Source organism: Pholis gunnellus (genome assembly GCF_910591455.1).
Source record: "Pholis gunnellus genome assembly, chromosome: 5".
Taxonomy (NCBI): domain Eukaryota; kingdom Metazoa; phylum Chordata; class Actinopteri; order Perciformes; family Pholidae; genus Pholis; species Pholis gunnellus.
This window is the reverse complement of record NC_136531.1, coordinates 16454954-16477574: the sequence shown is the minus strand read 5'-3', so window position 1 is coordinate 16477574 and position 22621 is coordinate 16454954. Positions and strand designations below refer to the sequence as shown.

At 43.2% G+C, this 22621-nt stretch overlaps 2 protein-coding genes across 3 annotated transcripts; one reads left to right on the top strand and one right to left on the bottom strand.

Moving 5' to 3' along the window:
• The first annotated feature begins 1496 nt into the window (after positions 1-1496).
• On the top strand, positions 1497-15403 carry tmc6b (transmembrane channel-like 6b). Of its 2 annotated transcripts, none has more exons than XM_079160166.1 (20): positions 1497-1554; positions 5203-5388; positions 6119-6249; positions 7132-7299; positions 8352-8516; positions 8736-8844; positions 8939-9023; positions 10090-10347; positions 10881-11086; positions 11195-11339; positions 11496-11839; positions 11940-12030; positions 12160-12257; positions 12360-12455; positions 12547-12622; positions 13002-13135; positions 13944-14120; positions 14363-14441; positions 14596-14682; positions 14767-15403. In XM_079160166.1, exons 2-20 carry the CDS (start codon positions 5333-5335, stop codon positions 14779-14781), a joined length of 2520 nt encoding a protein of 839 aa, XP_079016292.1. In that variant the 5' UTR covers positions 1497-1554; positions 5203-5332; the 3' UTR covers positions 14782-15403. The 2 variants fall into 2 exon arrangements, with proteins under 2 accessions (XP_079016292.1, XP_079016291.1); XM_079160165.1 differs by having other exon boundaries at positions 1520-1650.
• Positions 15404-15540: 137 nt separating this feature from the next.
• On the bottom strand, positions 15541-22194 carry notum1b (notum, palmitoleoyl-protein carboxylesterase b). The gene is made up of 11 exons (XM_079160167.1): positions 21610-22194; positions 20260-20312; positions 20053-20148; positions 19401-19461; positions 18636-18694; positions 17931-18033; positions 17638-17829; positions 17435-17532; positions 17191-17338; positions 16981-17028; positions 15541-16652 (listed from the first exon to the last, which is right to left on the bottom strand). Exons 1-11 carry the CDS (start codon positions 21975-21977, stop codon positions 16316-16318), a joined length of 1563 nt encoding a protein of 520 aa, XP_079016293.1. The 5' UTR covers positions 21978-22194; the 3' UTR covers positions 15541-16315.
• Positions 22195-22621: the final 427 nt, after the last annotated feature.

Below are 22621 nucleotides of genomic sequence, written 5' to 3'. Positions count from 1 at the left end.
CTTCCTACTTTGACATGTCAGAGTGTTGCTGTTGCTAACACGTTCAGTTGTGACCTTTTATTGTGAGGGAAGTAAAATGTATTTGTGAGATGTGGCAGGTCACGCATTCAACCTCACACAGGCTACTTATTATTTATTATTATTTATATATACTTATTTTTTAAGATAGCCTAGGTGTGGTCAGGTATGGGCAGGTGAGTCACTCTGTAACGTTTTATTTTAGTTGCAAGTAGGCCTAGTGCTGTTTGTTCACCATCTATACGCACATTACTGACTTTGCTTCGTCACCGGAGTCTTTGGGCTTTCTCGCCTCGCAGGTTACCGTGGATAGTGGTTATACCTGGGTCATGGCCTTGCGTCCTGCCGTGGTTCTGTCATATGCATTGAATATGTTGTAACTCTGTTATGTTGTTCAGTACACATGACATATATTGCACTTCTGTCCATCCTGGGAGAGGGATACCTTCTTTATTGCTATCCCTAAGGGTTCTTCCTTTTTTCTCCCTGTTAAAGCGAAAAAATGTCCCCTTGCGAGATAAAAAAACGGTCTGTCTGTTTGTCTGTCTATCTATCTATCTATCTATCTATCTATCTATCTCTGTCTATCTATCTATCTATCTATCTATCTATCTATCTATCTATCTATCTATCTATCTATCTATCTATCTGTCTATCTATCTATCTATCTATCTATCTATCTATCTATCTATCTATCTATCTATCTCTGTCTATCTATCTATCTATCTATCTATCTATCTATCTATCTATCTATCTATCTATCTATCTATCTATCTATCTATCTATCTATCTATCTATCTATCTCTGTCTATCTATCTAAAAGGGTTTTTGGGGGGAGTTTTTCCTGTTCCCATGTGAGGGTCAGAGGGACAGAGGATGTCGCATGTGTACAGATTGTAAAGGCCACTGAGGCAAATAAGTGATTCTTAATTTTGGGCTATACTAAATAAATTGAATTGAATCTATCTTAATCAGGTGTGTTATGTAATGACTTAGGCTACTTTACTGCCAGTTAAGTTTTTATTTAGTTTCAGCGTAGAATCACTATTGATATGTCAAATGTATTTAACACTAACTCAGTTAGTGTTAAATAACAGGCAGTCTAACCATAACAACTGTCTCGATGAGTTATGGTTAGACTGCCTTTGTGTACTTTTGTTTTGTTTGAGTAGTCAAACACCGGTAGGGGCATGATTTCAAGCCGAATAGGACTGAACCAAGAGTGTCAACCCTGTGGGGGGGGGGTCAAAGTTACCTCACCTCTTTATCAGAAGCTGGTGAATCAGTTCAGATGATTGGTATTTTGGAGAACACGATTATGTCAACACTCTGAATGTATATACGTGACGGAAGGTTCAGCTCTCGGTTTTTACGGTTTCGTTTGAAAAAGTAGAAATCCAACAACCCTCGGAAAAAATGGTTTCTCCCGCGCGGTCCGGCTGAGCGTGGGGACTATTTTGACTGACATACTGGCGAGCACACACACACACACACACACTCACACTCACTCAACTGGTTTGTCAAGTTACTGAACGGGTGAGTGAGCAACTCTGTGTCTCTGTTTTATAAGCTGGTCGCTTTATGTCGCTACCTCTGGATTCCTAAAACCACAGCCTAGTTGTCACCTCGAAGGTAAAACATTTGTCAACCTAATGAAACTCATTGACATGTTGAGTAGCTCGCAGCCTGCCGAGTTAAGATTTAAACTAACATAAATTGACAATAGACAGCAACACAAGAGAAGTCCGTGTTTTTAAAGGAACACGGACTTGCTGTGTGACTTGTTCTCGTGAGTTTGTCTGCAGAAGTAATTAAATATTCACAATCTCGGGTGAATGAATTGTCGTCTATTGTGCAACGGCAGGGTGGTTTGTTGTGGAAGATCTCTTGTACTTTATTAGTGTCATAATCTTTGGGAATATGAACATTGATTGCCACATTTGTGTGTTTTAGCACCGGGGTTTACAGTCTCTGTCATGTCGCCAACATTGAACCTATCATGTTGTGTCCTTATTGTGATTGAAGGCAGAGAGACGTGCAGTATTGTGGGCCTCAGAGCGCAATAACAGTGTAATTGTGTATGTAGCTACATGCATGCCTGACTTAATTGCATGCACATTTTTTCTTTTGTCTGCCCTCATCTCCACTGTTACTATTCTCTGCCTCCTTTGCTTTTCTTGAGTTTTTCCCTTTTTAAATCTGCATTCCCCCCACAACCATACTATAAGTTACTATTGATTTGTACTAAAACACCGAATTGCAGCTCTGCTTATTTACTGTAACCCCCTTTTTCTTGAGGCAAACCGTGATAACTAACAGACAACATGAGGCTGTTGAAATACAAGTATAGCTACTGCAATGTTTGCTGTAGCTTTGTGCTTCCCTGCTCCCTCTATTGTTTAATCCCCCCCCACACCCCCTCTGGGAACTGATTTCCATGCAGTTGTTGAAAGCTGTCAGAGTGGACAGATTCCTTCTCACCCCTCCCTTCACTCTATGCATCACCCTCTTATCAGCTTATAACTACTCTGTTTTCTCCACTGGTCCACTAATGTATGCGATGTTCAGCAGTGTTTTCATTTACAGTCAGAGATGTGTGCTCTCTAGTGCACTTCTGTGCGTTTCACACTACTTATTTCCTTTTTTTTTTAATGGAACAATGTTCTCTAATTTACTTGTAACCCAACTTAAACTCACATTGAATCACCCATCTGTTTTCTGTTATTCCGCTACGTTGTGTTTCCATCTTATTTTATTTGGCAATGGTGCAGCTCAGCTCTGACCCCCCTGTCAGGGTGGGTTGAGTCCCACCCTCTTAATAATATATCTTGTCCTGACCTCTGCAGCCTCGGAGCACTTCTTCAATACCAATGTTCACACGTACAGACATTTTAATAAGTCACAAAGAGTCACGGCAAGACTTAATGCACATTGTTAGAGGATGACACCCCAGCAACACAGCGGTGTGTAAAGGCGTTTACAAATTAAGTCACACAAAAAGGAATCGCCTACAACAAATATATGGAAGTAGAAAATGGACCGTTAAGAAAAGTGTAACATGATCCTGGAAACATCAGGTAATGAAAAAAGTATGTGTGAGAGCGAGAGAAGCAAAAAAAAATAAAAGCAGATGTGTGCAGTAGATTGCCTGAAAAGAACGGGCACAAAAGCAGGATTACCGCTGACGGTGGTAGAGGGACATTTCTCAGGCGTTAGGTCGTGTATCCAGAGCTGCGCCTGCTTCATGCATGCAGCTGATGTCATATTCACTCAAGACCAGAACCAGAAAGACCTCCACCCCCAGAGCAAAAGTCCGGGTCTCATATAACAAACACATTTGTGTAATGATTGAAATATTCACACACCCTCTGTTGTTATCAGCCATCACACATTACACAGGGAACAAACACAACTACTTGTGATGTGCTGGAGGTTTGAATCTTAAAGTCTTTGCAGTGAGTGTGAGTGCTCACTGCACGCAACCGATGTAGGAGCAGCTTACTGGGGACTGAACTTCCAAGCTCTCGAACGGTTAAGTAATAGTGAAGTTTAAGGTGAATTTTCCTGTTGTTTTGACTTTCCCAGAATGAGACAAACTCTTTGATGTTTCCTCTGTCTGTGTGCAGCTTGAAGGTTTGTGGAATGGCGAGCTTAGCCTAGTTTATCTTAATTAGTAGCAACTCTCTGATACAATTTTGTACCACAGAGCAAAGACTCAACCCGTAGATCTTTTCACAGGAAAATACAAATGGCACATCACCACGAACGTCGTTCTCTGCTGTGGGTGCATGTAAACAGGAAGTGGATCTGACGTTAATGCGACCTCAAGTGCTTTTCTTCACTGAACTTTGAACTGAATTTCATAGTTGGCCCAGATATTCATCTCAGGAAAAGAAGCTGCTACCCGTTCCCATAGACGTCCAGTAACCGAGATATACTTCAAGGCTACGCTCATTCTCCAGCATTCTGTCACACAGGGCTGCTCGGTCATAACTAAGTTTTGTCTTTTATTGTCTCTCCAAATAATTAATTATAGTAAATCAATTCCAAACCGATGAAGTGGTAAAAGGTTTGTTACAAGCTAAGTAGGAAACGACAGTGAATCATGGTATATGTAGGTTTATTTTCTTTAAAATCAATTGATAAGTTGAATATGGATACAATAATTAAGAGTGACTGGCTGTGACTTAAATACCTGAAAAAATCAATTTGTGTTATGACCTCATCAAAATCCAAAGATATCAAAGAGAGAACCGCCACAAATCTCTGATGGTCAAGAAATGTGTCATCTCGAGGTATATTCCATCAATTGCTCATCGTAAACGTGACATTTTAAAAGTTAATCCGCCCGTTTGATGTCATATTATGTCCTCTTAACTGTGAGGTATGTGGGTATATTATCAAATCAGGTTTTTTTTATGCCCCAGAAAGCCATCGCTAAGCAGAACTTATAGTTTTTGATTGCGTTTGCTTTGCTTTATCAAGGCAGGCTTGGAAAGTAAATCTGTTAAAAACAAGGTTTTAATAGTCTACAATGCATACCTGGATACAATTTCTTCTTCATTTGTTTAATATCTTCTGTGACCATGTTGTAAAACAACAGGACACGTCCTCTCAGGGTCTTTGACGAACGTTTATGAGATTGTTGCGCCGTAACTGAGAACAGATTTTGGATGGAAGTGGGGGCCTTTTTAAAATTGTGCACAAAGACAGAGGAACCAGCGTGCTTCCTCCAAACCTCTCATATGACACACACACACACAATGCATCATTCTGTCTCCCGCCATGAATATTCATCTCACTGGTGACACTGACCTCATAAACCACAATGGAGCTCTCATGACCTAATCCCTCAACTCCATGAGTCACTGACACCTCACACTGAAAGCATGCAAAAATGGATGCCTATGATTTTAACAGAGTAATATCTCAAGTTGTTCTTGGTCATGTGGACTCAGGTAATTGTAGTCCATGAGACCCCATTTATACTTTAAATGACACCTTTAGGCGTATAGTTCGTGGTCATACGCTCACGTTTTGCTTCCTCACTATGCAGTTACAAATGTGCGCAGGACAAGCAGCGACACGACGAGAGCATTCAAATTCCAAGGAAGTCTGTTGGCATTTTCCCCTCACCTGTAATTCACTCGCTTCCCGTCGCCCCGCCTCCCTCTCCTCTCTCAGGTAGCCGAGTAAACACCATGCTGGGAGTGGAGCGCGGGCCTGAACAGGAGAGGGTGTGATCCCTCTGCCATTGGTCGACGAGGAGGCCGACAGCCGCACACAGATCAAGACTTTCAGAGGAGAAGAAGAAATGGCTCAAAATGTTAACTTTGACCTGAACCACCCGCTCGTGGAAGCTGGACTGGAGTAAGTGTTCAAGCAGTCCTCTTCTCTCTTTACGTTGTCTTTCTCATTGTCGGTGTTTGGTTTGCTGTTTCAATCTGCCGCTAATTAAATTGAAGGCTGAGAGGAAAATAAGGACCCGAGATGACAGGATTAGCTCTTTGATGTCTTGTTAGACACTAAACGGGAAGGCGGATCACAACGCGCCTCGTCTCTGGGCTTTCATCAATGTTTTTCTTAAACCATGTGACAAACCTCCACTTCATTGTCTTCATAAAAACACTCCTATTTGTTTGGTTGAACCTTGTTTGAATGTGCTGTGTTTGCCTACAGTCTATCTTAGAGTGAATGCTTCCATTTGAAAACAGTACCGGCTTGATCGGCTTTTGCGTGGCCCTCTTCTTGTGCTATCTGTGTAAAAGTCAATAGAAAACTGGACTTGCTGTATTTTCTTGTGGTTTCTTTTCCCCTCTCGCTTTAAGACAAAAACAATCAGTCCAGTTTGCTTTGACAGTACATCTAGATAGCGCAGGAGGAGGGTCACACAGTACGCAATCTGAGCTGTGCTGCCCACAAATGAATGAAAATGACTTCAGAGAGTCCTCCCCCCCCCCATGAGACGACTGGTGACTGAGTCACAAGGTCACCGTGTTTTATCTGTGGTGTTCTAAGTGACCAACAGTCCTCAAAGCACAGGCTCTTTGAACCGAACCTGTATCTCTGAGCCCGTGTCGTCCTGTTCTCCCTCTGCCAGGAGCCCAGTAGACGAGGAAGGTGTTCACGACTCGTTCAGCCAGCTGATCGAAGAGCAGAGTCAGAACGGAGGACCGTCGGACGCCTTCGAGCTGCAGCAGCTGCAGAGGCGACTGGACGAGGAGGATCGAGGTACGCCCTATGTCCTTTCCTAACCACTTCTCCTCGACCTCAGTGGGAAACGTCATGAGGTCAAGGCAAGAAATGAGGGAGAATTCATAAGTCTTAAGAAAAGACAACCATGGTGCTCAGAGAATCGGACTCAACTTACACCAGTGGGCACTGACAGATGTTTTTGGATTTGAGTAACTTTATTTAACACTTTGAAAAAGAGTACAGCGACAAACTTGATGCTGTACCATTCAAGTAAGTCCAAAATAGAATTGCACCTTCTAGGAAAAATGTTTTCAATTGATCCATAATGCACAGTTACACAGATTGTTATCGTTGGCCGAAGGGTGCGTCGCGTTAAAGGTTGCTGCCCACCAGGAATTGTTGGAAGTGTCTCCTTTCCTTTCCTAAACAATGGTCCAGTGTACCCGATGCTAAAGGAGATAACAAAAGAAGCACTGAAGAACTTTTCCTTACATTTAGACTATATGACCAGACGCTTACTGCTACTTTGTCATTTCACTCAATAAGGAAGCGATCGCAACCTGTGTTTAAGAGCCCATAGATGCATGTCTGCATGTATTTCGACATGATTTTGTGAACATAATCTTGTAGAACACACACATATGGTGATATCTGGGTTTTTGGTTATGGTGACATGTTGCTATGGCTTTAATGTCAATTTCTGGTCTTCAATGCTAAAAAAAGAAATAAGCTCCACTTTTTGAACTCCTTTAACTCTTCTGTGTCTCTGTAATCATTTTGGTCATCATGTCCACATTACTCAACAAATCACTGATCAAAAACATCTTTATCTTTATAACTATATTATCTTCTAACTTTCTCTGTCATTCCCAGCAGTAGCAATGTCATCTTTTCTCTCTCTCTCTTCTAATTCCACAGACAATGTGGCCTACCTGTCCAGCCCCGGACGTGAGTTCAGGGGAAGGAGTCCGGGACGAAGGGACGTGGAATGGGAGGACGGTGAAAGACAGGGAGACCCCCTCCTCGGCGAACGTTGGTCCTCAGACACCATGAGGATCCTGTCCTCCATGCCCAGTCGCACAATCGGTGAGTCCTTCAGAAGGCCAGTTAAAATACTGAGCAACAAAAGAATTTGATAAATGATTTAGTTTTTACAGAAATGTTGAAATCATTCTTTAGTCCCGCTGAGGAAATGGGGCTCTAAACTGTTCTTGCATTACAAGCAGTGACGCAGCCTAATGTTAAAGGCTGCAGCAGTTTGTTATTGTAACATTTAATACCACATATGTCTTAAGGGGGACACATCTTCTACCACGCTTGAGTTGTTAAAAGCAAAGCCCAGTGGAGAGTGTGTCGTCGCTGAGAACAAGGCTGTTTATTATAGTTCCTGAAAAGGTTTCACTTCACAGGAAACACTGAACGCACATTGATAGATGCTCCTGTTGAAAGCACGTCTACTTACAATATGTAGCCCACAAAGGTAAGGTACTGTGTTGGCATGGCTTAGTTCAGTTGTTGATGCTGCCCATGTGGAGCTACAGTGTGAATAATACAAACAGACTGTTTCAGTTGAGCAGAGTTTCATGGGGAAGCTGTTTGTCTGTCGTCTTCCTGTCATCGTCCGGCAGGTCAGGTGCCTCGGCTTGTTGTTGAAGATGACTCGATGTTTATCTGATTTCTTAAGCTGTGCCACATCGTCTTTTTTTTGGTTTAACCATCAAACTGCAAACAGTCTTTTAAATCAACATTTTATAATCTCTTGTAAGATCAGTTTGTTGTGCATGTTCCATTGATTCTCTCATAGTGAACTGTGGATTACGATGCCCCTGTGGTTTTCTTGTTTTTAATGTGTATTTCAAACATTTATTTACCTAAAGTTTGACTGACAAGTGCTACGGAACAGGCGCCCCTGTTGCTTAGTGGTTAAGACGCTGTCAATTAAACGCAACGTCCCTGGTTTCAGACCAACCTTTGTTGCTTTTTTTTTATGTCACATGTTGTTATTTAATTCAAAACTAGAGATAAAGATGATATTTTGGAGCATCAAGAAGTAGAATTCAGTGTTGGTGGAGCGCCTCAGAAGCAGTAAATGCTGTTGATCCCATCTCTGAACAGTCCGGTCCTCCTCCTCTTGTCAGGTCGCAGCCGGGGAGCCATCATCTCTCAGTACTACAACAGGACCATGCAGCTCCGGAGACGCAGGCAGAGCAGACCCGCCATCCGAGACTTCTCTCGCTCTGCCAGGCCGAGCATACGAGGCTACGGCATCGAGGCGGACAGCACGGACGCAGACGGCGCCGAGGGTGAGGAGAACGACGTGATGAGACACTTCAAACAAGAACTCATCCACGTTTGATGAGTTTTGTCATGTAATCAACGCTGCCCCTGTGTGTGTGTGTGTGTGTGTGTGTGTGTGTGTGTGTGTGTGTGTGTGTGTGTGTGTGTGTGTGTGTGTGTGTGTGTGTGTGTGTGTGTGTGTGTGTGTGTGTGTGTGTGTGTGTGTGTGTGTGTGTGTGTTACAGCGAGTAAGAGGGAACGTTTGGTGAACAACCTGCAGAACCTGTCAATGAGCGACAGAGTCGGGATGCTCAGAGAGATGCCTCTCAGTGTGGCTGAGAAGAGTGAACTCAGGTAGATGTGGTCCTTGTCCTCGTTATTCACTTGTTCTCTGTGTTTTTCATGTATCAGTCTGACTCTCTGTCTCTCTGTGTCTCTCTGTCTTCAGGAGGTTAGCTTTACAAAAGGAGAAAAGGACAATTTCTGGCAGTCAAATCCCCTGTTGCAGTCAACTCAAATATTACATAATCATTGTAAGTCACTTACACCAGCAGAAACATCTTTCAATGCTCGACTTCCTTTTTATTTTCTCAGACGTGGACACCGAGTCCTTCTACCTCTGACAGGGTTTCTAGATCCTGTACCAGTTTATGTTTCTAATGACCCCTTTGTGAATCAAAGTCCATTTAGTTACCTTTCTATAGTTTTGGGATCTGATTCTATCATACGATCTTCATCTTAACTAAATATTGTGCAACTTTTCCTGTTATTGAGTTACAGCCCATTTGATGCACACTCCACATAGTGGAAAACACAACTCATGAAATCAATGATTGACATGAGATTTGATTTAGGTAAGCTGATTAGACAATATTATTGTCGGCACTTGCTAACAAGCACTAAAGCAAATGAAATCTAATTTAAGGTGAGGAAAGGTTTTGTAAAAAAGATGTTTGTTGCTTTTTTACAGTAGCATAAACAAATAGTATCGTCAGTGTATTTTACAACAAAGAGCACATTTGATCGGAGGGACTGACTGACAGGCAGTTGATTGAGTACTCGTCTTTGCTCTTTGTACACAGTGGGAACATTAGGACGGTTTCATTTGCGTTCCATTTCTCATACGTAATCCTCTCATCATCTGTCTAGACATAACAACGTCATGATTGTTCCTGTTTCAACACATTGTTGATGAACTGTAAAGTGTGCTTTGAGTTCTTAAAGACGCGTAAACTAATATCAATTCTCTCAAATGATAAATGGCACACAGAATAATAAGACGTAGGACACCACAAGACATTATTTTCTCTTTGCTTGTATTTGGGTGTCAGTATTTCCTGTAGGTGTTGTTATCAAGGCAGTGCAATCGCTCTGTTGCCCAAGCATGTATGGCTCTGAGGGTGTGAGTCACAGATTTCAGACTCTAAACGTTTTGTCCGGATTGTATTGCTGCATTGTGAGTCACTTTTTCTAGAACATGGATAAGTTTCTGTGTCACTATTTCTTTTTTCTAAAATAATAATACATAATGTCCTGTAAAAAATAAGTGGTTGTTGTTTTAGAGATTACAGGGATTTCTCCCACACTTTCTCCTCCCAGGGCGCCAGACAGAGTTGGTACAGCTGGCTGTCCTTCCTGAACTCCCTGCAGCTGTGGCAAGTGGCGCTGAAGAGAGTGAGCGGGCGCTTCGGCACTGGTGTCCTCTCATACTTCCTGTTCCTTAAGACCCTACTCTTCTTCAACTTCTTCCTGTTCCTGGTGACGGGTGCCTTCATGGTGCTGCCTCAGGCAGTGCACCCTCCGGTGCTGCCCGCGGGGGGACGCTCCTTCTCTGGACTGGAGCTCCTCACCGGAGCGGTGAGCTGTGTGCTGTTGTGACATGTTATTGCAACACCTGTAACACTCGCACGCTGTGAGGCCTCAGTTTTTTCGAAAACACCCACCACATCCTTGATGTGTCCAGATGCTTTAGGCCTGTACGATGAGTTTGCAACAACAAAGCCATCTTTAAACAGATGGAATCAAAGTCCCCATCCACTAAAAAGGTTACTTCACTGGAATATGTTTGAGCCTCGCAGTGCTGAATGTTTTAACACTAGAAGAATGTTTTCACAAGTTTCTCTGTGCTCCCCTTACATCTCAGTTTAAGACGAGACAAGTTAGAATAACAATTATAATTCAATATGCAACTGACACAAGAGTGAAGTGGAAAACGTAGGAGATATCTTGAATCCAGCAGCTGAACATTTGAAACAAAAAATTTGTGCTTATTCATACATTTTACATCGTAGTTTATAGGTCTTTAAACGTGTCTGTAGGGGATCTTTTAAGTCTGAAACTATACTAATAAGGTAAATATAAGTTTTTCTCTCTATCTCCTTTTGTCTCAGGGCTACTTCTCCGATACAGTGATGTACTATGGGTACTACTGTAACTACACACTGAGTAGGAGCTGCAGCGATGATGATGGAGGGCGCAACGTCTCTTTGTCCAATGGAACCAGGGTGGACTGTGGACTCTCTTACAACATGCCGCTGGCATACTTTTTCACCATAGGGGTGTCTTTCTTCATCACATGTATCATTCTTGTGTACAGGTACAGGGTTGTTGCTTTTAGTTAAAACTGTATGTCTTAGCACAAGCTGTACTAACATTAAATGGAATAATATCTCAGGAAGCATGCTATTGTGCAATTTCCCAACAGCATGTCGAAGTCGTTTGGTCAGAGCTTCCGAATCGACACCTCTCACAGTATTTTGGCCATGAAGGTCCTCTGCTCCTGGGACTTCAAGGTCATTAAGAAAACATCTGTCAAACTCATGTCTGAGAACATCTGCACCCAGCTCAAGGTACATGACAGCACACAAAAACACACCCATCCCTCTCTTTGTCTCTTGTCTTTGTCACATAATTGGCCGGTAGGAATGCGATGATCTTTTCCTTCCTCCTTCTGGTTCCATCCCATAATTCCTCCTCTGTCCCTCTCCCTCTGTCCTTCTCTCCAGGAGCTGCTAGCGGAAGTGAATCACAAGGATGTCAAGAAAACTGTGGGCCAGAATCTGTGGAGACTGATGGTTCATGGCCTGGCATGGGCCATCTGTATAGCAAGCACCACGGCCTGTGTGTTCGCTATTTACTACTTCTCTGGTTACATGTATCAGATGAGGCGGGGTGGTTTATCGGTGACTACTCAGGCCCCCCAGGACCCCTTGTTGACTGAGGCCAGCCTGCTGGCTCTGCCTGTGGTGGTCTCCCTCATTAACCTGCTGCTGCCCGGCCTGTTCAACCTCGCAGCTTGGATGGAGGACTACGACTCACCTTCTGTGCGCACATACGTCTCCATCGGCAGGTGAGAGCAGAGGAGCTGCATTTTGAGAGTTCACAGATGTCCGAGTGTAAGAAAGTGCAGCACTGATGGTAACATGTCGTGGGCTTGTCTGCGTCTCTAGAAACTTGATGTTGAAAGTCAGCGTGCTTGGAGTCCTGTGCTACCACTGGCTGGGTCGGGTGGCTACTGATCATAACAGCATTGGACTGAAGGTAACAAAAGATGGGACATCATTTTCACTTTTATGCTCCCAGCAGTGTCGAGGCATATTGATGATCGTGATTATTTGAGTTGCTCAGTGTGGTATTTCTTTAATTGATGACTCTGTGCTCTGTTTCCAGTGCTGGGAGAGTTTTGTTGGCCAGGAGCTTTATCGTTTCCTACTTATGGAATTCATCTTCACTCTACTGGACACCTTGTTTGGGGAGTTTCTTTGGAGGTTATATTTGCTTTTTTGTAGCAGAGCTTGCATTCATTTGTCAAATGTATTCTCGCTTAAAACAGGAGCGCCTATAAACTCACTTCCTCCTGTTGTCTGCAGGTTGTTTTCTGAGAAGGTGCTGAAGAGGAGGAGGAAGCCAGTGTTTGATATCGCCAGAAATGTCCTTGAGCTCATCTATGGACAGACGTTGGCCTGGTACCAAACTCACTGTTAAGATGTGCACACAGTCTTGTTCAGTAAAGTCAAACAGTTCTTGTGTCATGACAATGAACTTTGTGTTTTTCAGGTTGGGTGTTCTCTTCACTCCTCTCCTGCCGCTCGTGCAGATTTTCAAACTCCTGCTGCTGTTCTACATTAAAATGGTACTTTAAAGCAAATACTCTAAATAAAATAACAATAAATCCTTTAATTTCCCCGGTTATTTCTTAGTGTTATACTTGAAATTATCTTCTGTGGCGGTGTGCCTCCAGAAACTCCCTGCCTATTAGACAGCTTCAGATTTTTGTCTTCTTGTAACTCTGGATGTCGGTTGTCCGTATCATAACTGTTCAGTATGTGTCCTATACCATATACCTATGTATCCTTGTTGAATATCTTATTTTGCCATTTGACTTGTTGTCTGGACCTATCACAGTAGTTTGACATCGAAATCTTAGCTCTTCGTGGACCCCTAGTTTTGTCCGATTTGTGATGATGGAGGCGGTGACCCTGGACCCTGGTCTCTGTTTTCTCTCCCCACAGAGCAGCGTGATGATGAACTGTCAGGCCCCCAGGAATCCATACAGAGTCAGCCAGATGACCACTGTCTTCATCACTCTGCTCTGCTTCCCCTCCTTCCTCGGTGCCTCTGTGTGTGTCACGTACACCATGTGGAGGTACACACACATCTTTGTGCTGTTAACCCATCCCAACCAAAAATAATCATTTTCTTATTAGGGTTTGGAAAACAAATGACCTTACATGACACCTTCTTTAATACTGATAAACACACACTGTATGCACACACACTGCTATCTACGGACGTGTTTATGACTTAAGAACAGCTGAAAAAAGGTGTTGTTGGGTATAAAAAGGATTTTTGCCAGGACCATTTCTTAAGTGTTTGTTGTTGTAATACTCATTTCATCCACAAGAGGCTGAAGTGCACCACTACTGTAATTTACATAGCTCGCTACACACAATATATGTACCTTTTTATTTAGAATGCATGGTGAAATTAAAACACGGATGCTTTTAATTCTATTCAGAACATTAGTGCAGAGCCTGTTCAGGACGTGGTTGTTTGCAGTGTGGCCATTAGCTGCTGCTGCCCGTTCGGAATCGGCCGCTGGCATAGCCCCCCAGAAGTGTGTTGTTGCTTTTTGACTCCAGGGATGTGATGAAGAGTTTGGTTGTTAGTTTATCCAGCATCAAACGGCAAAAGCGAACTGCAGTCAATGAGCTGCGGCCTTTAAAGGACCACTGCGGATGACGTGCTCACACCTGTAGTCTAATATTCTTTGCGCACTGATTATTGTTAGATCAGGGGTTAAACTGTTCGCAAGAGCTATGTCGTGATATTGGATGTTATTGGACACTTGCCAATCATGGCCAGAGTAAAAAAAAAAGAAAAATCTCCTCGGAGAAAGATCAAATAAATGAAGAGTCCTGTGTGACACATACGGTCTTAATATCTGTCCTCAGCCTCACTCCCTCCACATCATGCGGTCCGTTCCGTGAGCTGAAAACGATGTTCCAGGCGGGGAAGCGATGGGTGGAAGCGCTGGAAAAAGATAATCCCAACCTGTCCTGGCTGGCCAGGGCTCACTCCTACCTGGTGGAAAACCCTCTCTTTCTGTTTGTGGCAGCAGGCATCTTCCTGTGAGTACACACACACACACACACACACACACACACACACACACACACACACACACACACACACATAGATACCGCATATACTGACTCTGCCTTAAACACTGGACCATCCCGCTGCAGCTGTATCTGTCATAAAGCAAGCAGCAGTACACCAGCATTCTGCTTTATTATTGAGTATTATGAGTGTTGAACTAGTCGCCGCTGGTTGTATTGATCTGATGCACTCTGTTGTTTCCTCCCGTCAGGATTGTCATCTACTTCCACAGTCAGGTGGTGGACGGGCAAAGGAAGATCATCGGATTACTACAGGAGCAGATAGAAAATGTAAGACATCACCTACATATGACCAGCTCTGTTTCTCTATCTGTCAATATACTAATAAATAGGAAAATGTTCTTATGTAAAAGATTGTTTTCCTGATATTTCTTGCTTTTTGATCAATCTGGTTCACGGTCTGCTTTGTCACCTCTCTGCTCAGGAGGGAGAGGATAAGAAGTTTCTGATCACTCGCCTCCAGTCGATGCACGAACAAAAACGAACCCCTGCTCGAAGAGTCTGCAGTCAGGTCAGTCTTTGCTGCTCTGGTGCTTTACTAAAACAATCTTCTCACCCTGGCCTCCTCTTACCTCCGGTGTTTTGTTTCCTTCAGGACTCCCGACGTTAAGATCCCAACCTCCAGCAGACAAAGATGCTCAATTCTATGAGCACTGATGACTGGAGAAATCTCAAACCAGCATGGATATAACTGGAATAATAAAAAGGAAGGACAACGCTATATATGACCAAATCCAAATGTATTATTAATTTTAAATTTGGCTAGGATTTTACCGGCAAAACACACCAAGTGGAAACATCAGGTGAAACAAAGCTGTCTGCTTTATACAGTGCTGTTTATAGATGAAATGCCTGAACTCAAACTTTAGGAAGTTAAATGTTAACGGACAGTAAAAGTGATGTTAATCAGTTCACATGGATTTCAGTCATCTCTCGTAAAACGCACTTTCATATCAACTGTGAACAAATAGTTTTTATTATTTCTTGTACAAAACACTGTATGTTGTCTACAATGTTTTTTTTTTAATGCTTTGAATTTGTTTTAAATCATTTTATTAGTATGTATGTTGTACATTAGGTAAAGTTGGGATGTTGTGGATGTTGAGTGTGATAATACGGAAAATGAATTCTTGTTTTTCCATTTCTTTTCCCGGTTTTCTGAGTTGCTCCTTTTAGGGTGACAACTGCCGCTGTATTGTCATACTATAGTAATTAAATTATGTTTTATCATCTCAGCACGTACTTGTTATACTTGTATAAAGTGTGGGCACTACGACAGCACAAGAACAACAATTGTTACAAACTCAACAGTCTGAAAATAATATGGATACAATTTGTACTATTGGCATTAATAGTACTTATAGTTACTTATAATATATCAAGTAAACATGCAAATACAAAAGTAAAAAGTATGGAGACACTGTTACAGTAGCTAACTGTATTTGGCTATAAGATACAAATATACTAGATATTCTCAGTAGAAAAATATTGTTCTCACTTTTAAGTACCCCGAAGAACAAAGTAATAACCTTAATATTTGTACCGTTTTATTAGTAAATATTACCCATTCAATTATTATTTTTCCAAAATTAGAAAAAGCAGCATATTTGGATGAGGGTAGAAACAGCAGCACCATAGATGGATCTCTGAATGTGGAGAGTTGAACGCACCAAATCACCACAACACAAACTGTGAGGTGTTTTCAATCTCGTTCTTTCCCATCAAAACTATTTTAGACCACCATGACAGTCTCAACTGCACATGCATAGAGTACGGTACATATGTTCTGTACACACACACACACACACACACACACACACTGTACCCACCTTTCATTGTATTTGTGTACACCTCGCTATAACAGCATGTCTACACAACATATCTATGTCTACGTGTTAAAACAAGTGATCCCTTATGTTGTGTTTAAACAGCTCAACAACACCGTTCTGGTTTGATTGTATCTGACTCAACGTTTTCAGAACTCATCAGGCACTTGTGAGTTTTTGAGTCGTTTGGTTTTTCAAAAGTTGGGTCTTGTTTTGTCGTTGATGGAAGATAACGTTTGGAAGTATTGCCAGTTTTCTCTTTTGAGTTCAGTCTTCATGCTCCTGATGTCTTCCATTGATGTTGAGCGTCTTCTTCTCTCAGCTCCCGTTATTGAGCATGCCCAGTAGCTTCTTGGGGTCCATCCCCTGCTGCTGGGCCATCTTCTGCACGTCGAAGCCCATGTGCTTCAGGAACTGGATGACGCTCATCTCCTGTCCCGTCAGCTGGTCGCGTATAGTCGGGCAGGAGGGATTGCAGTGAGGCCACGGGCAGCTGTCAATCAAATGTAGTGGGCAACCCCTCGCGGGTGGCGTCTTGTGCTTTTCGTGGTTGCGGTTGCTGCCGTTGGTGTGGTTGTTGTCCTGGAGGCTTCGGTCCCAGCAGTGGAGGGCTCTGGGCAGAGAGGTGCCTTTCACCTGAATGTCCATCCAGTAGCTGCATAGTGAAGACACATAGTGAAGAGAGCCATATATGTTATTACAATGTGAAATCTGCATACTTGCATACAGTCTTTGTGTACGGTTTTGAATGATTATCGGATTAAGTATAATGTAACACAATCATTGCGCGATATGATGATGTATACCACCAACTAGACATTTCTTTGACAATGTCTAGTTATTTATCTGTCAACATCAATACTATGTTGCAAATGAATGGACAACACTGCTTTATTTGTAATATTGAATTAGAAGCAGAGTATTTGAAACAATTATTAATGGAGAGAACCTTTAAGATGTCTTAGAAAGTTTGATTTACTTACGTTCTAGTGATGAGTTCATGCGACAGACAGGCCGGAGAAAACATCGCCCTGCCATTCAAAACACAGAATCACACAGTCAACAAAACGGTTTCTGTTACTTTACTATGTCGTGTGTGTGTGTGTGTGTGTGTGTGTGTGTGTGTGTGTGTGTGTGTGTGTGTGTGTGTGTGTGTGTGTGTGTGTGTGTGTGTGTGTGTGTGTCAGTCTTACGGTACGTCGCGTAGCGTGCTCCTCAGTTCCTGTCCCAGGTTCTGTATGTATCTCCACTGGCCCTCGTTGACGGGCTGCCCGGTCAGGTGGATGTTGTCGACCGTCAGCTGGGCCTCGTCAAACAGCCACTGCACCACGAACACCGGGCCTGGACGGGGGAGAGGATGCACTGCAGGTCAGACTTCAAGTGACACACCCGCCTCTGTCGTTAGCATCTACGTCAGCCATGTGGAGGAGCACTCACTTTTTAACATGGGGAAGACTTTATATCCAAAGAAACACTTCCACTCCTCTCCCACATGAGCCTGTCTGCAGCTCTCTGGCACCAAACCGCCCCAGTACCTGCAAAGTATCACCGCTTTACAAAATCTGTACGGCATATGAACCTTAACTTCTTATCTAGCCACCTGTCCATTAACACCATCTTCCTGCTACCACCCGTCCTACCTGATGCCTCTCTTTATGGCCTCAGTGGGGGCACAGCTGATGGTGTCCAGGCAGTCTGTGAATTTGTACTGTTTGTTGTCCAGGAACCATCCGGAGTCAGCCAGGCCCCTGACCTGCACCCCTCGGTGGCCCTGCGACTCCAGCTGCTCTGCAACGTGGTCCACGTTCAGCAGGACACCTGTACCGCCCGCACTGGTGACGGGAAGAGTCAGATCAGAGGGTGAAAGTGAGCTTTGGTGAAACACACACACATACAGAAGGCAACACACCCACACATTAGGTGCTGAACTGACCTGCTTCCTGCCAGAAGCAGAACCTTTGCGTTGTCCAGACCTTTTGTCAGCAGCTCATTCACCACCTCCTTAATGATCAGAGAGCCCATGAACGCATAATCACCTGAGAACAAATATGTGTTTTTTCATTATTAACATAGAGAGCCACATGACACACTCCTCGCTCTGACTATGAACTCTACATCCTTATACAGCTGCTGTACACAGTGCAAGAGTAAGAAAATGTAGAGGGTATATTTAAACAGATATCAGGTAGAGCAGTCATCCAGAGATTTGAATACAGTAGCACAATTTCTTACATAGTCTTTTATTTAACATTTATATCTGCGGTACACCTTTTAGCCACATGAGGGAGCCTGAATGTTTACATTTTTCTGATAATGAGTAAGATAATAAGGTTTATTATGTGCTTAATTTACAGGGTTTAATGCAAAAGGCCCATTCGTTTATCCATACTCCAAAAGGCACCTGACCGATTACATTGAATTATACTCAATTTGACAATTAACGACTAGTTTCTTGTTTTTAGCTATGGCATTTTGGAAGTAATAATTGATCTGAAGTTCAAAACTGTAAAGTTGATATGAGAGCTAAAAGCTACCACACAACAAAGGCACAGAAAACTGAACTCTGATCTGTTTGCTCTGCCTTTAAAGAGCTGGTACAGCAGATCTACAAGCTCACAGATGATTTATTGTGCCTTACTGTGATCTGTCTTCGGAGTGGCTCCGCTCCACACATCACTGGAGCAGTACGGGATGAAGCTACAATAGAGAGAGAGAGAGAAACTCTTTCATTTGAGCCAGTTCACTGATAGCTGACAGATACAACAGTTGTACAAATAACAGCCAACCTGGCTGTGTGATGGTAGACGGAACACAAACAAAGTGTGTATGTGTGTTCAAAGACAGAGAGCTGTTGTAGGATGTGATGAGTGTGTATTATGTAACAATGAGTAGCTGCTGGAACAGAACAGGATCAGACTGACTGTTGGCAGGCACTAGTGGTCTTTCTTTATGTATAAAAAGATGATAAATGGCAAAAACAATAACGGCAAGGGAAGCAAACGTGTCTCGTTGTGTCTTAAATGTACTTATTGTAACTGGAAGTAGCAATTAAAGTGAAAGTCTTGACATGAATAACTTGAATAAATGCGGAGAAGTAAAGGCTTAGTGTAAAAAGCTAATTCTATAAAGAAAAGTCCCCGTCAGTGTGCTAAATTATTCACCTGTAAGAAGTGTTTCACTTGTGTAGATGGTCCATGTGAAGTAATAGTTTTAACACCTGATCATAGCATCATATTATATAAACATTATCACTTGCATGTTGAAGCTTGTAGTGGAAAGTGAACACAATCATGAACACAGTAAAGACCATAGCTTCACACGGTGGAAATAGTCCTATAAAGCACCACAAGTCAAGAAAAAGTCTAATAAATAAAATCATATTTTGAGAGACACGAGTTCTTACACCATGTTGGCGTTCCACCAGTGAGGGTTTTCCTCTGGCTGAGGAGACAGGATTCCTGTTCCTGTGAGATAAAGAAGGCGAGATCCAACATTTACTTCACTTTCCCGACAAATGCCCTCGTCGTAAAAGAGGTTAAAATCATAGGATACTTGTTGAAAGTCACAAACCTTGATGTATAGATGTGTATTTTGATGTATGAAGTGTGTTTTTACTGGGTATGTGTGTGTCCGTGTATGTGTTTTCCCTGTGGTCAATAAGTCATTAACTTTTCCTGCTTTGGTCAGCATTTACATGCAGGCATTGAGGAGCTATGTGTAAATGGTACACAGAGAGGGTGGTGGAGAGAGAGAGAGAGTCATAAACAAACAAGTAGTCCCCTGATGGCCGGAGGGGGGGAAAAACCAGAGAGTTTGACTTTTAAAGATTAATGCAAACTCAGCTAAAGAGGAAACACAAACATGTCTATGAATCTCCTTCATTCAGGGGAATTTCTTTTTTTCTTTTTTCAACTGGGGAAAGCAAAATCTTAGCAGGGCTGAACAGAGAATTTGTAACAGCTGTAAGAACCACCTCTGCCATGTGTGTACGTTTGTGCATAAGATGTGTGCTTTGATTGTGCTGCACACAATGCAGGACGTGCGTGTCTCGTTACCTGTTCTGGTTTGCGGCCACTTGGTGGAGCTCATCAGTCTCCTCATCGTCTCATACCTGCTGTCACAGGTCTGCCTGTTGAAACAGTGCCATCCACCTGAACAACACACACACACACACACACACACACACACAAACTTGTTAACATGTTACATTGAGTTGTGTTTCCCTGTAATGAGCTCTACATCTGTGTTAGGTTCATCCTCACCTTCTAAGAACAGCAGCCACCTCTTGCTGCCTTTGGACTCCTTGATGTAGTACCTGTGTCAAGCATGCACACACAGATTAATACACACACACACACACACACACACACACACACACACACACACACACACACACACACACACACACACACACACACCACAAGCTACACAGTAGGGATGCTTCCTTTGATCCTCCTGACATGAAGTATTTGGCTCTGATCGGACCGCTAAAAGTGCATCACAGCAGGAGTCTGTTTTGTGGCTTTAACAGCTCAAATTGATTATTTAAAAACAGAAAAAAAACAGGAGTAGAGGAAACTCATCAAGCTGTTGGCAGCACACACAATCACAGAGGCTTGACAGCTTGGGTGGCATATGGAAAGGTCCCTCTTATCCACCCAACAGCGTTTCATATTTGGTGATTTAATACTGTTTAATGTACTGGTAATTAAATCCTGTTTGATCAAATTAAAGCATAACAATAATACCTTGCTTTTCTAAAAGGTATAGCTCAAAAAATGATTAGGTTCTCAGGATTTTCTTCTGAAGTAATGTTAGTCTCTACAGCTACAGTCTGTTATATTTACTGTCAAAAAAGGCTGTTAGCTGCACTGCCTCACCCGTTAATGATACAGGAGTCATGAGATAGTATTCATGCCCAATAGACTTGTGATCCTTTCAGTCTATAACATCAAAAGTATTGAGATGTATTATGTCTGCCTCTTTTCACATCACATTGAATTGATCGGCCTCTGGAACACGGTGCCCTTTATCCATTCCTTCACCTTGTTTGTGTGTGCACATTTGACTAAAAGTCACGTTGTTCTTACAGTGAGATGATTGTGAGATGTGTTTTAGTTCAACTGATTGATTCATAAGCAAGATTCATAAAAGTCCATGATTCTTCTATTTGTTCCACTGTAGCGAAAACTATCATTATAATCGATCTTCATTAGTCTAGTTTTAATGTTGAATACCTGACTCAACAGCTTTAGTCCATCAGACTAAAATCAAATCATCCCCGCAGGGTAGGAAGCGTTTGCCTCTTTATTATGTTTGCGCACGCATAGTGTCGTGTATTAGCCACAGCGGCAGCGCGCACTGCCTTCACTCTGATCTGGTCCTTTGATCCATTTTGGTCACATCCGGAGTACAAATGGACTGAAGGGCAGGCAACTAAACCACCACAGTAAAACAAACTGGATGTCAGACGAAGCAGAGCGGAACTAAGCCTCTGCGGATTCATGGCTTTAACCCCCAAAACGCTACGCATACCAGTGATGACAGGTCTTTTAAGTGCCATGTTCTGAGTTATTGACAACGTCTAGATGCAGCTCATCCCATTTACTTACCCTGCTGCTGACCCGTCATTGCAAGTCACAGTTGCATTCTTCAAAAAGTGCAACTTCATGTCTTGATCCAGCTTCTGCGCAGAGCACGGGTACAGCGACTGCGCCAAGTTCTTTATCTGTTCCATGAAGTTGTCCATGTTGCCCTCCACGGCTGTAAAGTCTAAGGGAAAGCTCTCTGCTCCTTCCACCCGCTCCCTGTGCGCCAGTGGCTGCTGCTGCTGCTGCTGCTGCGCCCGCCGACTTTGCGCCCGACCGCCTTGTAGGCTCCTCGCCTCCACCGGTGCGCTCACGTGGATGAAGAGCAGCAGCAAGCAGGAGCGCACCGCAGACCGACCGGCCCAGCTCCTCAGCACACCACGGATCTGCATGTCTAATTGTTACTGGAAAACGGTTCTCAAATGTGTTTAAGGAACTTCAATAACACACAGGATATTTAAGAGTCGTTAGAAAAGTTCAGAGTTCTTTGAAAACGCACGGAGACCTTTATGAAGTTATCGCTCATGAAAGGTGAGCAGAATGAACTCAGGTTAGGGTCCTCCATGGTGCCTTGAGAGATGGAGAGCTGGTTTAAAAAATCACCTCGGATGCATGTGACGCAGTCCCCACATCACTTAAATCCTAAAATTGTGAGCAGCCAGTTAAAGCGTCATTACGCGCGTCGTGGAAGTCCCTGAAGCCAGTCTCGTTCAGCCCAGTGTCACCTCGTGACTCTTGGTCCAGGTCCTCATGGGCTGTGGACGAAGTGGAATTTTATGTAACCCCCCCATCGCCCCCTCCCCCTGCCCCGTGCTTCTCACTCCCGCGGGCCAATCGTTATGATCGTTGGCTGGTGCTCCTCGCGGGGCGTCGGTCTCACACTAAGAGTATGCGTATGCCTGGTACGCCCCCTCAGTCGGTTCACTCGCTAGTCTCTTTGATGTCATGTCATCGTACCGCGCTGCCTTTGAAGTGTCTTCGATTGAATATGGTGTGTGAAGGAGACTCGCAGTTGGACAGGCTGCGGAGGGTCACA

Excerpts from the sequence above, each read along its gene's own strand:
- tmc6b (XM_079160166.1), top strand. The coding sequence starts at position 5,333 with ATGGCTCAAAATGTTAACTTTGACCTGAACCACCCGCTCGTGGAAGCT. Across the intron at positions 7,300-8,351 it reads CATGCCCAGTCGCACAATCG|GTCGCAGCCGGGGAGCCATC; the intron begins GTGAGTCCTTCA and ends TCCTCTTGTCAG. Across the intron at positions 12,031-12,159 it reads ATAACAGCATTGGACTGAAG|TGCTGGGAGAGTTTTGTTGG; the intron begins GTAACAAAAGAT and ends CTCTGTTTCCAG.
- notum1b (XM_079160167.1), bottom strand. The coding sequence starts at position 21,977 with ATGCAGATCCGTGGTGTGCTGAGGAGCTGGGCCGGTCGGTCTGCGGTG. Across the intron at positions 20,149-20,259 it reads GTGGCTGCTGTTCTTAGAAG|GTGGATGGCACTGTTTCAAC; the intron begins GTGAGGATGAAC and ends TGTGTTGTTCAG. Across the intron at positions 18,034-18,635 it reads CACTCCGAAGACAGATCACA|GTGATTATGCGTTCATGGGC; the intron begins GTAAGGCACAAT and ends ATTTGTTCTCAG.